Here is a 16,397-nt window from a genome sequence, read left to right as displayed (position 1 = left end):
TCTCGCTCATCAGCTATATCGGCCCCGCTGTCCTCAGCCAAACATAAGTTCATGGCTCATTCATGTACAGGCTGAGGTTTCCTACTGCTGCAGTGTGGAAGAATTACAACAATGCTGTTCTGTTCTGTACTATGAGGTGTGGAGTGACTGCTACACAAAGCAAGCACTCCCCCTTTTCACACTGACCTGTTAGGTTCAATTTTATCAGAATTGACCTTCAAGTGTTTGGACCAAATCCTGTACGATCTTTCTGTTCTGCTCAGTATGGCCATAATCTGAGCCTGGACCGGAGTAAGTCTACAGCTATGAGTCTCTACTCTGGTGCAGCTAAAGCTAAATGAGCTAAATACTATTGTCAGCTAATGCTAACATTATCACAATGACAATGCTTATATGCGTCACAAGCATGTTAATGTTTGCTAATTAGCTATAAAGTGCTTATGTTGTGTGTAGCTGAGGTAAATGGGAATACCATTAGTTTTGCAGGTATTTGGTCATAGCATCGGACAAATTAAAATTCGACAAAATATTGATCTGCTAATACAGCTAGACAAACCAGAGGCAACTGTCAAGGTTAAGCAGCATTTATATTATGGATTGGGACCATGATGATATGACCATGACCTTTCATGATGAAAAGATTCCCTTCTCTGTCTCATAGAGGTTTGAATAAATGACATCCAAATAATTTATACATGAGGTTTAAAAATGAGAGCTAATCAATAAGGTATCAGTTTGCCCATGTGACTCCAGGCCACTTAAAGGAATTGGGAGTGTTGTCTCCTCCTTAATGAATACTGATCGATAGCGCCTTACTGGTCTGGAAGCTGATTTTCAGTCTGCTCTACTCTCATTACTGGGAAGCCTTTGATGTGAAGGGTCATGAAAAGAAATTACAGTCAGTTAGACAGGAGATTTTAATCTCTAGCACAAATGCACATTTTTCAACCAATCTTATTATGTTCAAAGAGAATTTAGGAGGAGTTAACGTCTAAAACAATAACATCATATCATCACATACAAACAGCTGCTATTTATATGGCGACTGCAAATTTAAGGGATCAAGCTTTAGCCAAAGATAGAGAAGCACTAAGTGAAAGAGAGATCAATTGATTGTTAGCTACATTCCTCTCCCATCAACGCATGTGCCTCCATCTACAAACCTGTAATAATACAAACCTCTTCTATCAACCTCTGACCGTGCAATCACAAGCTAATCCCAACCTCCCACTGTCCTAACTGCAGCTGCCTGTATCCAAACCTCTTGGGAATGGACGCTGTTCAGACCACTGAAATGTTCTAAAAATCCAAACCAAAGATGATCGGCTGAGCTCCAAGGCATGCTTCAAAGCCCAATTATGAATTGAAGTATGTTTTTTTTGCACTGCAGCAATTTTTGTTCATAATTGCTATCCAAATGGAGCGACCAGTTCATGCACCAAAATTCAGGATGAACAAGGTTTTACCGTACCGCAGAGTCAACCGAGTGGGTTTTGGGAAATTCCCATGGCAGAATGCAAGAAAAACTGAAGGAGTGACAACAAAAACGACAGCTCATCAGGTCACTGCTGATTTACCACATCACAGAATTGCTTATTTCCAGGGCTCTTCGGGAACCAGGACATAAAGACTGAGTGATGTGGGACGCGGTCAGAAAGAGGAGAGCAGCAGAATTATGAACCGAAATGAGAATAAGTCATCCATCCTGAAAATGCAGAGTTGGGGTCAAGGCCCTGACGTGGGCACTGACCCTGACGGAGCTCCTCAAATACATGACTTAGAGCCACTTTGTTCATGTCAGGGCTTGGATGACAAATTAAATAGGGGGATGGAAGAGTGAAGAGGAGGGGAGGATTTAGGGACAAAACAAATGTGACTGTCCTCTAATGCTCTTTCTACCAATCTGTATCAGTGCTGAATGAGGCATCAAGGGTGGATGCTCAATGTTAGACAGATTCCATTAAGCCTATTGAGGCTAATGAGAAGGAGGGACCCTGGAGGCAATTACAGCTCCCCGCTGAAGGTTTTGAGATATTTCATTCATTGTCTTTGCTGTGACTGGAACATACCGGTGTTCACCTTATTTTCTATGTCATACTTTTACTGACGCTCACATCGAACAACAATTTTGAACATGTTAGGGAGAAGCAGATTGAAGAGCAGTCAGCACAGAGGTTGTAACTTAGCATAACAGTGTGAAAGGACATGATACTGAGTTTTGGTATTGATACCAATATGATACTTTTCTTAATACCTTATGTTACAAAGCACATGTGTTTTGTTCTTTACCAAAAGCAACTGAAGTTCTGAAAAAGATTTTGTCCAAACAGTTGTGTAAACTTCCAGAAAGTTATTTTGATTCAAATTAAGAACTGGCCAAAGAACATGCAATTGCCGTAAAAATCTGAGCAAACATTCAACGTAAGCTTTTTCCCACTTGATAGTTTCCTGACACATTGGTCTGTACCCAAAAATGGTTGACGCCCAGCCTTAGTGAAAGTTCTCAGAGGAAGAGAAACCATGAGGCTGAGAACTGGTGACAAAGATAACAGCACTGTACAACTTCATGGTCCTGGTCCTGACCTGAACAATAAACCTTCAATGTACTACTTCTAGAAGACGACACCTTAAATCATGACTTGAACACAACAGCTACAAAAACAACACCGTGGCAGCAAGGTTCACCACTTTGTGAAATACATGATTGTATAAAGGATGTTACTACAAGGGCTCAGGAACACTTCATAAAACTGTTGTCAGTAAACACAGTTTGTTTTCTATTGATTGCATTGTTTTTTTTCTTTTGGCATTTTATACAGTGTCCCAACTTTTCTGGAATCAAGGTTGTACAACAGCATAGAATACAAATAATGAAGAGCTCTGTCTTCATTTATATTCTACGGTAGATCTCTTTGTGCTGCTGTAAATGCAAGATAAAAACAATTAAACTCCAGTTAACTTTAAGTTTCTGCCCTAGATTGCAAATGTGGCCACAGATGATGGATGAGACAGCAGACGCTTTACGTGTGTGTCTGTCTCCTTGGCAACATCCAGTGTATTTATGGGGGAAAACACGGATCTTACCCAAAAGGCCTCTAGTCTAACCTAGTTTGTCAAACTGACAGACTGATATGTTATTGTAGCCATGGAGCCCACTCTGTAAGCACTACTACAGGCTTTTAACAATGTATTACATACCAGTAGACAAGAAAGTTAATACTGTAGCCTAATCTTTGTGAGGACTTAAATAAACCTTCACACTCCATTAGTTGAGCTGTAGATATGCACACAATCTTCGATAGAATCTTACATTAAACGCATAGGCAGACACACATGCAACCAGAGCGCTCAATTCAGCTTTTTCTCATTTAAAACGTAGCTCCACAATTAGTTTTAAGTGTTGGAGAGATTGTGTCAGGTTGGTGAAAGCCATACTTGATGTGGAAAAGAAAAACAAAATATCTCAAGATCACTAATTGCAGATAATAACTTCAAATTAAAGCCACAAATATAAGCTCTTGCACAGTGACAGATACATGTACAGAATGTCTGAGGATCATGAAGAAATTATGTGGAGGTGAGTATTTATCATTTATCTACAGTGTTTGTGTAGAGTAGCAGTGCAGCTTGGCAGGGGCACAGACTGTAATGTGGTGGCACATTTAAATACAAGAAAGCTATTTTCTTCTCCTTGAGGTTTCCTAACCTTCTTTTCCCCCTGTTGAGGTCTTTTTCATTGCCATCCTCCCTCTTTTTTGTCCCACCCTTTTCTCTTTGTGCTTACTGGGGAAGCAGGAGTGAGGCCTAGAGAACTGCTGTGCTAAGCTTGAAGTCGCAGAGCCTGGCGTCAGGGAAAAATACAAGCTGAGCTCTCATGCAAAGTGGACACACCAGGAGCTCAGCCCTGCGGTTGTACTTTCTGGACTTTTATCTTCAAGACAAAACTATTTGCAAAGTGCTGTGATAATACCTTCACCTGTATTGCAATTTAGTAATTTAGAAGCCATATTCTGCAGTAATAGCTCAGGCTCAGTTTTCTGCCAGAAAACTTTGAGAAATTTACAGTAGAGGCGGCCATAAGGACCTCTTTTCCAAGAAGTTGTGTGATTTAGTTTGAAGCTGTCTCCCATGACCCAAAGGTAATACATTTGACATTCAACATAAACAAAACCCTATAAAAATACACCTCAATGCAGCACTAGGAAACATTTGTCATATTAATGGAGACAAAAAGACCATGTATAAGTGATATACAGACATGGTTTAGATAGACTATTGTAAGAAGACAAAGCTTTTTTCTTTTAGCTTCTGTTGACACTTTCTTTAAATTAGTAAGTGTCTTTCTATATTACCAAAACACAAAAAATAGTCCAAGCATGTAAAATCACCAGCCAGATTTTTATGTGAACACTTTGTGCTGACCTGCATTATTTGAAAAGAACATCTTTGGTGAGAGCAGACAGTTGTTTGTCCTACCTGTGGTTGTTGTGTGTATGATCGGCCCCAGGACTGAGAGGTAACAGGTGCATGGGGTATGATCCTTCCCACGCTTCCTGACTCCACAGTGGGAGACTGTGAGCATTTGCCTCGGCGAAGCCCTGGTTCTTCAACTTCTCTAGTGTTAGTAACCACACTGTTGATCCTACGCATGTACACCTGGGACAGGGAGTAACACAAAGGGTTACATTATGCAGCTACAAACTTGTTCATGCTGTCCCTACAATTTAGTACTCCTTTTGTGTCAGGAATGTACTCATTCTCAACTCAAGACTTTGTCTCACATTCATTATCTCACCTCTGCAGGGGACGGCTTGGCTCCCTTCTGGGCCTCAGCATTCCCGCCAGCTCCTGTTCCGCTGTTCATTTCTTCTGTATCAAAGGTGGTCGCCCGGTAAGCCCTCCATGTTGTCGGAGCTTCTGCTTCATCCTCTGACCCACCATCAGTCATTGTCCTTGCACTCCCTCGTCCCTGGCCTGTTTCATCCACAGACGCAGTGCCCCGGTCCCTCCAGGTGCTTCTTATAGTCACATTCTTCATGTCTGGTAAACTGTCTTCTTGGGAGTGCTGGTTTTGTCTTTGGCGTCTCCAGCTGGTGACTGTGGTGGTGCTACTGCTGCTGCTGCTTTCAAAGCCTGACTCAGTGTCGTTAAAGTCTGCAGAGGTGGTGTCCGAGGACTGTAGGCTGAAGTTGCTGCGTTGGCAGCACATGTGGCTGGTGGTGGTCTCTACTCTGGAAGTTTTGTGGAGTTTGGACCTCGATGAGGAATCATTGTGGTCATCCACCCCATAGTCCTGGTCCTGGCACGACCGTAAGGTGATCTCACTCTTGGGAATGGAGATCTCATATGGGACGGAGATGCTGCCATGGTGCTCACTGCTGGGGCCTGCCAGTAAGTAGAATTATATCAAATATTTTCTAAGCAAAACATTTCCTAGATAGACAAGACTGAAATGCAGTGTCCTAAACTAAGCTGTTGAACATTATACCTGCTAGACATCGGTGTATTGTCATGAGCATGCTAACATTAGCATTTAGCTCAAAGCACCTCTGTTGCCAAGTTCAGTCTTACATTGCAGCTAATATTGCTTGTCCAATTGAAATCAAATATATTTATCATAGCACCTGTTCCATTAAAAACATGACTGCCACTCTTCACAACCCCAATTCCTAAAAAGTTGACAGTGTGTAGAGCATCAATAAAAACAGAACACAATCATTTGCAAACAAACTGTGTTTACTGACAGCTTTTCTGAGCCCATGTAGTAATATCCTTTATACAATCATGTGTTCACAAAGTAGTGAACCTCACTCCATCCTTGCTTGTGAATGACTGAGCCTTTTCAGGATGTCCCTTTCATACCCAATCATGATACCATCACCTGTTACCAATGAACCTGTTTACCTGTGGAATGTTCCAAACAGGTGTTTTTGGAGCATTCCACAACTTTCTCAGTCTTTTACGGCCCCTGTTCTGATTTGTTTGAAACGTGTATAAATCCTTTTGTGGTAATTCAGCTGGTCCATGAAAATGGCTTTGAAAACTGAACGCACTGCATTTTGAGTTAACATGTTTACATTACAACAATGTTAAGCTCTTGATTGTGTGAAAAATTGAAGATGATGTGTTGTTTGTGAACTGAATAAAATGTGTAAAATGGCAGCATTCACTGAAATGAAACTGGTTTGTGAAAACTTACCTATGAGGATGTTACTGGTGGAGGTGTGGCGTTCTTTGATTGGTAAGGGTTCGCTGGACACACTGCTGCTGCGACTGCTAGTTCTGGAAGAGCTTGGGTCATTGGGGTAGATGGTTATACTACTGGTCATTTTACTTGTGGTGGTCACGATAGGTTTGGTGGAGATTTTGGGTTTGCCATTTGTAGACAAAGGTTCTGAAATCATCACTTCCTTCCTGTCAATCTCGATGATCGCTGGCTTGATGACAGCTTTGGACCTAAGTGCCTCACGTGGGCTGCACACTCGCTGGATCTCAATCCCAGATGCAGTTTGTGTGGACCCCTGGTGGCCTCCCTCAGCTAATGGCGTTCTGCTGTGGAGCTCCTCATCAAAAGAGCTCCTGGTAGAAGAACCCTCTGAATGCGAGTCATGGACGTGGGAGTATCTAGGATATCTGGAGGTTGCAGTCCTACTGGTTACAGTTGTAGTAGTCATCTCAGTTACAGGCTCTGGTTCAGAGGGCCTTGAACCAGTAGACTCTGTTTCGGAGGCAGATGAATGACCCTCTGACCCCTGGTCATTGGACAGCAGTGGAGTGACATGGGATCTGTAGGCTGTGTAGGATCCATTGGCTTTGGACAGGGTGGAGGCAACAGATACAGCAGCGGATTCCTGAACCTGGTCTGTTGATTCCTGATCTGAGGCAGACGCTGTGTCCTTCTCTAAAGCAGATGTACTGTTGATGTTACTGGAACTCTCAGGCACTACATCAGAATTGTTTGATTCGCTATCACTACCAACATATAATTTAGAAATTTTTTCTACTCTGCTCTTTTTAGTCTCCCCATCAGTCTGTTTGTGGGCTGTCCTCAGTGGCTTCTGGTCATTAGCTGCTGGAGGGTAGCGACTAAGAACAGATGCTTTTTTAGTATCACTCGAAGATGTGTTTACAGAGCCGACAGTGGCTCCTCTTGTTTTTTCCTCAGTTCCTCGTCCTGCGTCTCTTAATCCATTATCAGATGAAATTGCACCTGTTGGGGTTTTGGGTGTCCTTCTACTCTTGTGAGCAGGACTGAGCGCTCTCCTCACAGATTTAGGAGAGCTCTCTTCTGAGTGGCTCAGCTCTTTGCTCCTCAGCTTGGTCTCTCTCTTATGCTGAGGAGAGAGCTCCCTGTTCCTGTGTTTGGGGGAACTTGGTTCTGAGACAGTTGCAGCACTCCTATATTTGGGCTTCTCTTGTCTGAAGCCTCCCTTCACAACAATGTCTTCATTCTCAGCTTTGCCATTCTCCAGGACCCTAGTGGGGTTGTTAGTGCTTCCATTGCCATGCTTATCCACGCTACTGGTTCCATTTCTTCCAGTTCCACCTCTTCCACACAGCTGTGTCCTGAGCTGTTCCACCTGCTCGCTTAGTTGTTGAGCCCGGTTTCGTTCCATTTGAAACTTCTCATGAAGTTCGCGATTTTTGGACTCTGTGCTCTTTAGATCCTGTTCTACTAGCTCCAGCTGTTTAAGACGGTTTTTCAGCCTCTCTACTTCCTGCGTCAGCTCCTTTACTTTGTTGTCCTCCTCCTGCGAGCCCTCAAGACCACTGTTCTTCTCATTCTCAGATTTGTTCACAAGGCCAATGTTGTCATCAGCCATCTTCAAGTAGTCAATACTCTTCTTGCGTCCTGTCAGTTTACTCGTGAGGAGCCCTGTGGATGAAAGTTCATCCTCAATTCGTGACCTAATGAAATCTGCACGTCCAGGGTCTGCCGTCATGCCAAGGCGGTTCTTCTGGTGCTCCAGTTTTTCTGTCAGCTTTAAAATTATCTTCTCATCTTCTCTCTGTTTCTCTAGTAGCCTCTTACGCTCATTCATAAAGGTCTGGGTGAATCCTTTGAGTTTCTCAAGCTCCATAGCCAAAGCTTGCTCTGCCCTGTCCAGCTTTGTCTCAGACCCCTCCACCTCCTTCAAACGTGCTTTGAGAGCCTCCAACTCAGACGAGAGTTTCTTAGTCAAGTTCTTCTCCTCATTGAGACTTAGGCAGAGCTGGCTGCAGTCAGACTTGCTTTTCCCAAAAGCTTCTTCCAGTTTCTCTAGCTCTGCCATCCTCCGCTGCAGGCGTTCAATCTCAGCCCTTAGATCCTTTGTGAGGCTTTCCTCCTCTTCCAGTTTCTCCCTGACTGTGCGGCAGAGATCCTCAGCTTTGCGTACCTCCTCATCCTTACCCTGGATTTTTAAAAGATGTTTCCTCAGGACTTCCACATCAGCAAGCAGAGATGAGTTGCTGCCTTCTGCCTGGATGATTTTGTCCTGTAGAGGAGAGGGAGATTTCAATCCGTCATTAATCTATTCATGCACTGGATTTCTGTTCCACCTCTTTGCACTCATTGCTTCTGTAATGCAAACACAAACATACTGTCAGAAGTCAACCAGTACTGACCTGCAGATCAAGTAGCTCATCCTCAGACTTCTGCAGCTTGTTTGTTGCTTCTTCCAGTTCATCCAGTCTTCGGCCGAGACTCTGCAGCTTGTGCCGCAGGTGGCGATGTGTCATGTCTTTATGGTCAGACATGACTACAAAGTTCTTTGTGTTGTATCTGCTATGTTGATTTTGTTGTTCAAATTATTTGATGACAACGTTTTGGGAGGTCCACATTTGTGTGGTAGCAATCTCAAGTCCCTTAGGTCCAAAGGGAATACTCTCTTCCCTCTGTGGTCTGTCTTGTTGTGCTTTTGTGACTGTCACTTTAAGACTTTGAAGTTCCCTCAGAGTGGTGTTTAACAGACAAATCTGTCATCTGTAGGAGGGAGAGAGGAAATAACACTTAGTCATCCGTAATTTCTCAATGACAGTCATTTGCATTCTCCAAGGGTAGTTCAGTAAGTGAGGAACAGGATTGCACATTGTAGCACACACAGTCCATCAGACTGCTGTGACACAAACCATGGGACAGGATGACATGAGGCCAAACACCAATGCATGTAGAATAAAAACACTACACTACACTGTCTTTGCTTAAGGTATCATTCATCATCATGACAATCAAGCGTGCATTAAGTGGACATAATACAGAAGATACACCTCTCTCCCTTTTTGCCCTTGTACCAGCATGTATTTCACCTTCCCTGTCCTTTGAAGGAGATGGCACTGCTTACATGTATATCCAGGACTATGGGGGTTTCAACATGCCTGCACAGGCTTACACACACATACACGAGCACGCACGCACACACGCACGCACACATGCGCACACAGACACACATTTTGTCGTCTCCCTGCTGTTGTATTCAGCATCGATTTATGCTTGCCGGCCCGCTTCTGCTGACAACAGCATATCTAAAATAACACCGGCCTCCTTCAAATACCCCCATCTGCACACATACACAGCCGTCTCCGTGGCAACTACTACATCACAGGCCCATCACAACACTACACCATTCATGGTCACAAGGGAGAAATAAATTAGCTCCAATCAGACATTTAAGAAATCTCATAACCACAAAGTAAGGATACTGAAGCTGCGTTGTCATTTGCCTTGTTATTTCAGTGCAATTATGTCAGAGGTTGGATCATATATATATTTCTGCAGCCAATACAATGTGCTCATGCCCATCTGTGGACCAAAGCATGGCTCTATGTGATGAGAAGAGATTATTAGCACAGTATGCAGTCAGCATGGCCTCCATAAATCGAACAGCTGAAGCTTCTGTCTCATGCATGATTCAGGTAGCGGGCTTTCTTTCTTTTTCCAAATCCAATAGCTCCCCTTCCCCCCATCATTCTGCCAAGCTTCCCCCACCGACCGGGAGGGAAAATCGACCTGAGGGTAGGACATAACATCTGCACACATCATCACTTATCGACCCCCGGACAAGCAGCTCCGTGCCTCCTGTTTCCCCTTGTCTACAGCACCATGTTCAAAGATTCCCTTTCTGAAGCAACAAACCACTACACGCAAAGCCTGCTGTAGTTTTCCTTTACATTAAATTACTTTTACTGCTGTAAAAACATCAACCAATGCAGTAAATTTACTCTTGTCTTTTTATCTGCGGGAACTATGTGCGTACATGGTACACAACAAGGTACAACTTGCCATTACGGTTCTTTCCAGCATAGTTTCATATATTTTCTATCGTTTGATTTGGTGTAAAAAGACCAAACCACTCTTCCCACAATTCATTAAATGTCTTGTTGAACATTAAACCAAGGCAATAAGCTTTGAAAGTAAATATGGCAACGATTACTTTATGAAAAAGCACAATGTGAACTCAAAGCATTTAGCCGTAGTGTTTTAATTATTCTGTACTTTCATGAGGTCTAGTGGTTTAGTAATCTTCTCAGTGGAGTATGAGACTTCAAGAAAATACTGCAATGTACATGGTGTGAAGAGGCAGTAGGGAAAAAGACAAATGGGGAAAATGTTGGAGAGAAAACTGCTAGCCTAGCTGTCCACTTGAATGCCAGAACACCTTTGTCAATAAACTCATTTTGTGTTGCATTAGCTTTGCCCAGCTGTGGCTTGTTACGTGAGTTGTAGACCATTTTTTCTCTGTTGTCTTGAGGTGGTTGCAGTGATCCAAACCTGTCTTGACTGATCCTGTTCCAGTGGCGTAAAAATACTACGAACAATTTCCACATATCCATTAAAAGCAGAGAGTGCTCACTGAAATAAAAAAAATAAATAGCTACAGTTCAATTGTTCCTGACAGCTCTTCACACTGCACTATGCGGCGCAGGGAAAACGTAACCACTGAAAAAGACACCAAAACTAGACGGTACTTTTTCAATTTGGTGGTCTTACTGTCCTGACCCACTCAAAAATGAAACATCCTTCAAGCCCAGTCTTTATTATTTTGCCTTTAACATATTTCTGATTATCTCAGGGTTGGGTTTTGGGCCCCAATGTGATTTCTGAAATCCAACAACTCTGAGAGCAGCTCTGGTTGAGCCTTGTCCTGATTAATAATGGTGTTTCGCTATGTCCAGCTACTCCTGTCTTGGCAGGCTGCCTACCTCTCCTTTCATTCTCCCTTTATTTCTTTGCCAGCTCTCTACCTCCCTCCCTCATCTCTCCCCTCCATCTCTCTTAGACACGCACACCAGCATGGCCAAGTGGGCGCTTTTAAGGGGCGGCGGTGCGTGCAAAGCGACTCTGGCAAGGGTCCGCCTCTGCCAAACCAATCAACATACCTGATTCACTTATCGCAGGGCTGGGGCCTCATTAGCTACGTTCAGGACAAGACAGGAGGGAATTACAAAGGTATTGGGAGGAGAGAAGAAACAAGAGGATGCAGGGCGGTAGAAGAAAAAGGAAACACAAGAAGATTAGCGCTGAAGAAATAATGGAGTGTATTTAGTCTTGACCATGAATTTCTGTCATTTAGGACCATTATCCACATATTCCACAGCTGAACACTCATCAGTCAGGAAAATATCATTCATTTTCAAGACTGTGGAAAGAAAAGCAAAAGGTGTGGACGTTGAAGGGATGGAAGTATGGCGGGTATTCTGAACTTAAACCCAACACTCAGTTTCACTCTCCTGTTCTCTGCATTGTTGACAATTATGGAGAACTTGGAAAGGGGTAGGGGCTGTGAGGCAGTGAAACTGACCCCTTTTATGCAGACACGTTCCTAATGACAGACTAACCAGGGCACTGCCAGTCCCTCGCTTTGCCTTGTCTGCTCTTAACCAGGCCACTGGGCTCTCCCAAGCCCATTCCTAACCAGGGCATTGTCTGGGTTTTATGGCCAGGGCCAAGGGAGAATATAAAAGTGTTTCTACGGTTTTGCGCTAATCTGTTTTGAGCATCAGATGGATCACGATCATTTCCAGCATCCAGATTTGATTTCAGCTAAAGAAATTCCAGTGATTGCTTTCTTAACAGTTTCCTGTGATTGTCTTTGCCATGATTGTACTGTTCTGACTGTGTGGCAAACCTGTGTGAATATCGTGACTATCTGACCCCAGCAGGCTATCACCTAAGCTTTTACAGCACTTCTAACAAAACTCACAAGCCAATATAAATTAAAGAGAGCACTGAAAACAGTTAAACCCAGGTCCTAGCTGACTGCACGGTATGACTCTGGCACCTTCCACTTCCTGAAATCTGGACAGGAAGTTGCCTACTCGTCCTTTCACTAACTTCTGCACTCCTACTGCTGTTATTATGAGAAGCAGTGCATTGAGACTGTTGATTGGCAGCAAGTGTGCAGTCAGACTACAGTTAGCTTGAGATGACCTCCACCTGAATAAGTCTACAAGGCTCTGTGATTGGACTGTGAAGACGGTGTGGGGGCGAACTGAACCAGGAGGAGGGTGAACAAAGCAAGGTACCAGAAACAATAGCGGTAGCAGAAGGAGAAAAATAAGTCAGGAAAATGGGAAAGTAACATAAGGACATTTGTTTAGCAAAATCAGGCAACTGCCTTGGGGCCTCAAACCCTCGGGGGTGCCAATGGCTCCAGATTCAGAATGTGGCAATTACACTGAAGTAACTTAATTACTGTATGCACCACTAAAGCACATTAAAACTGAAATAATAGGGTCCTTAAGGCGATGCCTGCACTATAACCAATTCAATTAAAATCCACTTTTGGGGCCTTTATTATTTCAGTATCAATTGTACTTACATGGTACGTTTAACTTAACACATGTGTGCTTAAGTTACAACAAAGTCAAATACTAATTACTAACTAATACATACAATGTGCAGAAGGAGAAAAGGAAGGTTCAATAGAAGCCCGCAGGTAAATTTCCTTCGGGGCCCCTTTTTGGGTAAATGCCGCCCTGAAACACAACATCCATATCCAGCTGCAGTTCCAGTCAAACCAGTACCTCTTATCGGCAAAGGTAGCAAAAGCAGGATTTGTTTGCACCTGAAAGTGTAGATGCCAGTAAGTGCCATCTTCCGGGAAAGAATGATACGTGTTACAACTGGAATTGAACATATTTTGTGGAATACTGGAAAAACAGCAGCAGCCATTACTTTCTTTGCCTACAGGGGGCCACAACTGGGTCCAAAGTGGTTCTGCTATTGCTTTCCTTTGTTGTAGGTGGCGTATGTTGGCATGTGTAAAACCCTGGCTCACCTGATAAACATGAATTTGTGAGTTTGCAAGAGTGTGTGAGTAAGTTTCATGCCCAGGTGTTCCACATATAAAAGGGGAAAGTAAGGACTGACACGCACGGAAAGATGGGAGAGCCAGACAGTGATGCGTGCAAGAGGACGAGAAGGACAAAGACAGAGAAAACCAGAGGGGCTTCATTTTGTCTTGGACCAACAACACCGAACAGACTTGGAAGCAAAACTTTTTTGAAGAGGTCCATCCACTCTGCTTGCTCTCGCTCTCTCTCTCTCAACACACACAGAGACACACACACACACACACACACACACACACACACACACACACACACACACACACACACACACACACACACACACACACACCAAGGTTACAATCATACACCATATCATTAGGGCTTTAGCCACTCTCTTCCTGCCTGTTGCCTTCAGTACATTCTGTTCTCTCCATGAAAGAGAGAAGGAAGGAAAGAAAAAAATCCCCCTCTCTATTGCACTTGACGTTAGGTTGGAACTTACGGGTTTGAAGCTCTTCTGCCTCATAAACGGTAGTTAATAAAGGGCCCGAGTCCAATCAAAATGCCTCAACCACATCTTCATGTAGACGGCAATTGCCAGTTTGCGTATGTGAATGTGTGACAAATACTTTGTGTGTGTGTGTGTGTGTGTGTGTGTGTGTGTGTGTGTGTGTGTGTGTGGAGGGACGACTGCAGTGGATGGATGCTGGCGCAGCACTGGAAGCCACAAGATGGTGGAGACCTGATGCTTGGCCTGCATTTTTCCATTTTTCCAAGAAAAAGAAAATCGGCATCCCATAATGCTCGGTTTGTCGTTTCCTGTGCTGTCATGTTACTTTTTTTTTACGTTTTTCTTTTTTTTTTTTTTTCACCCTTTCAGTTTTGCACCACTTCTGGAAAAATGGTAAAAAAGAAAAGCTGTGTTGTATTTCAGCAGGAAAATGGGTAAGAAGTAAAGCTCATGTAGCTGGTTCATCAGAACATGCTGGACTGGGATGGGAATACCTTGAGATCGTGGGTGAAATGACCACTTACAGCATTGGTATTGAAGTGTGGTCAAACAGTGGATGAACAAACCGTTGTCTCTGAAATCTAGAAAAATAGATTTGTTCATGGGAGAAGACATGCAAGTAAACCACAATCCCACTATAACGACAAAGCAGATGCTGTCCACTTGTCAGGCCAGCATCACCCAGTGTTTAGATATTCCTCAATGACATTATTTCCTTTTTCTTTTCCTCTCTTCCACCAGATTTCTTCACTTAAAAACAGACTGAAAATAAAATAAAAATTGAGTTGTTACGTTGTTACACTTTTGCTCCATTACTCTTGAGCGTCTTTCCTCCAAGGCCTGGCAGCCAGTGACTGGAAAGGCTCAGCATGGACACTTAGCTTCATTTAAGCTTGGATTTCCTGTCATTTGTTAACAGTCTGAGCTAATTTTACAATTTAAGTCACCCTTTACGGTTCTGAACTCTCGCAGGGAGTCAAAACCTAAAATTAGAGACAGCCAAGGAAGTATAGAGGAAAATGAAGACAGCAGTGCAAGAAAAGAAGTCTATTGTTGGGCAAGAAAGTTGTTGTCTGGCCAAACCACACACTGATAGCAGCCAAGTATCAATAGTGTGTGAAAATAACTGTTCTTTCTATTTATTCAAAAGTCTTTGGACGACTACACCACAGGCGCTACCCTATCAGGACAACTGTGTCAATCAGAATTTTAATTGTGAAGGGAATTTTTCACAGTTTTCTGACATTTCAAAGACAACTAATCAATTAATTGTGAAGATAACAACCTGATGATTCGATAATAACAATTAACACTGCAGCCCCATCGACAGTAAAAAGAGTTCAAAAGATGTTCTGACAATATGATAAGCTGAAAAGAAGATGGATTGCGTGCACAACCAAACACAGCTATGGTAGATGTGCAAGATAATAAACAGCATGCAAAAGAAAAGCAGAGACATGTAAGCTAAATCTCAATCACAACACATTTCTTCAAAATCCCAAAAAAAGGAAGCGAGAGAAGGTCACACTTGACACACCCTTAGGCCATCGAGGTCAAAGGTGAAGCTTGGTGTGAGGCTCGGCTGAAGGTTTTCCTCCTGACAAACATTTATGTGAACATCATAGCTAGTTTTAGTTTGATGGCTTGGCTAGAAAGAAACAGCCCTCTCTCCGGTCTTAGCCCAGTAACCCAAAGTCTTTTCTGGGTCTCTCCTCCCCTCCTCCCCTGTCTGGCTACATCAAGAGTCCTGTTGCTGGGGCTTAAAACCAGCACCCTGCTTAATGCGAGGGGGCATGATTAGATGAGAGAAGGGAATATGGGGAGGGGAAGAGAAATGCCAGAGAAGGTTTGCAGGGTGAGAGAGTTTAACAGCGTCTGACCTGTCAGCTTTAATGCAAGAGTATGATGGATGAACACATGCACTACATTTCCGGCTTCTCCGTTTATGACCTAATTGCAGATGTAACTTTGAAGAGTCTGAATCAAATTCAGAGCCTTCAGAGCTTTTCGGCTCAGCTTGGTGGCACGACAGTAAATTGGAGCATGTTCTTGATCAGATATCTACACACAGGATTACATGCAACAGCCGCTGTTGCTGCAACCATAAGCAGAGCAGGGGAAGGATATTAGACGCTCTGTTTAAAAAAGCAGCACCCGAAAATACTGGCCAGTCAGTTGCTGGCTAGTCCTGAGGCAGATCTGCAGATCTAGATTAACTGTGATGTAATCAGTTGTGATAGAAACATAGAATATGACAGTGCATGCAGGAAAGGATTCAGTGTCATGGATGGATGGATGGATGGATGGATGGATGGATGGATGGATGGATGGATGTTCACTTGCCTAAAATGGCAAAAAATATCACATCATTTGTAGTTTATAAAGTTATTGGCATGGCAGGTGGTACTGAAGGTTAGAGTTCTTGGTGGATCCAGTTCATTCCTAGTAAACAAGACATGACCCAGTCTTAATTACCATGAGTCAGGGTCCTGTGTATTGCTGCTGGTCTCAGGCCTGTGCGTCAATGAGGGCTGTAACAAGTGTTTTCATGAACAAATACTGTGTACAGTCTTGATTAATCAATTAATGATATAAATATAATAACAGAAAATGT

General features: G+C 43.2%; 1 protein-coding gene across 1 annotated transcript in view; it reads right to left on the bottom strand.

The window, feature by feature from the left end:
* luzp1 (leucine zipper protein 1) overlaps positions 1–16,397 on the bottom strand; it is a 50,220-nt gene that overhangs the window by 9,458 nt on the left and 24,365 nt on the right. Inside the window, exons 3-6 of the mRNA XM_070979792.1 lie at positions 8,608–8,965; positions 6,200–8,477; positions 4,796–5,385; positions 4,477–4,656 (exon numbers count right to left, since the gene is read on the bottom strand). Coding sequence (XP_070835893.1) covers positions 4,477–4,656; positions 4,796–5,385; positions 6,200–8,477; positions 8,608–8,739 — 3,180 coding nt within the window. The 5' untranslated portion in view covers positions 8,740–8,965. The remainder of the gene's footprint in view (positions 1–4,476; positions 4,657–4,795; positions 5,386–6,199; positions 8,478–8,607; positions 8,966–16,397) is intronic.

This window comes from Chaetodon trifascialis, chromosome 14 (assembly GCF_039877785.1).
Source record: "Chaetodon trifascialis isolate fChaTrf1 chromosome 14, fChaTrf1.hap1, whole genome shotgun sequence".
NCBI classification, from domain to species: domain Eukaryota; kingdom Metazoa; phylum Chordata; class Actinopteri; order Chaetodontiformes; family Chaetodontidae; genus Chaetodon; species Chaetodon trifascialis.
This window is presented reverse-complemented; position numbering and strand designations above follow the sequence as displayed.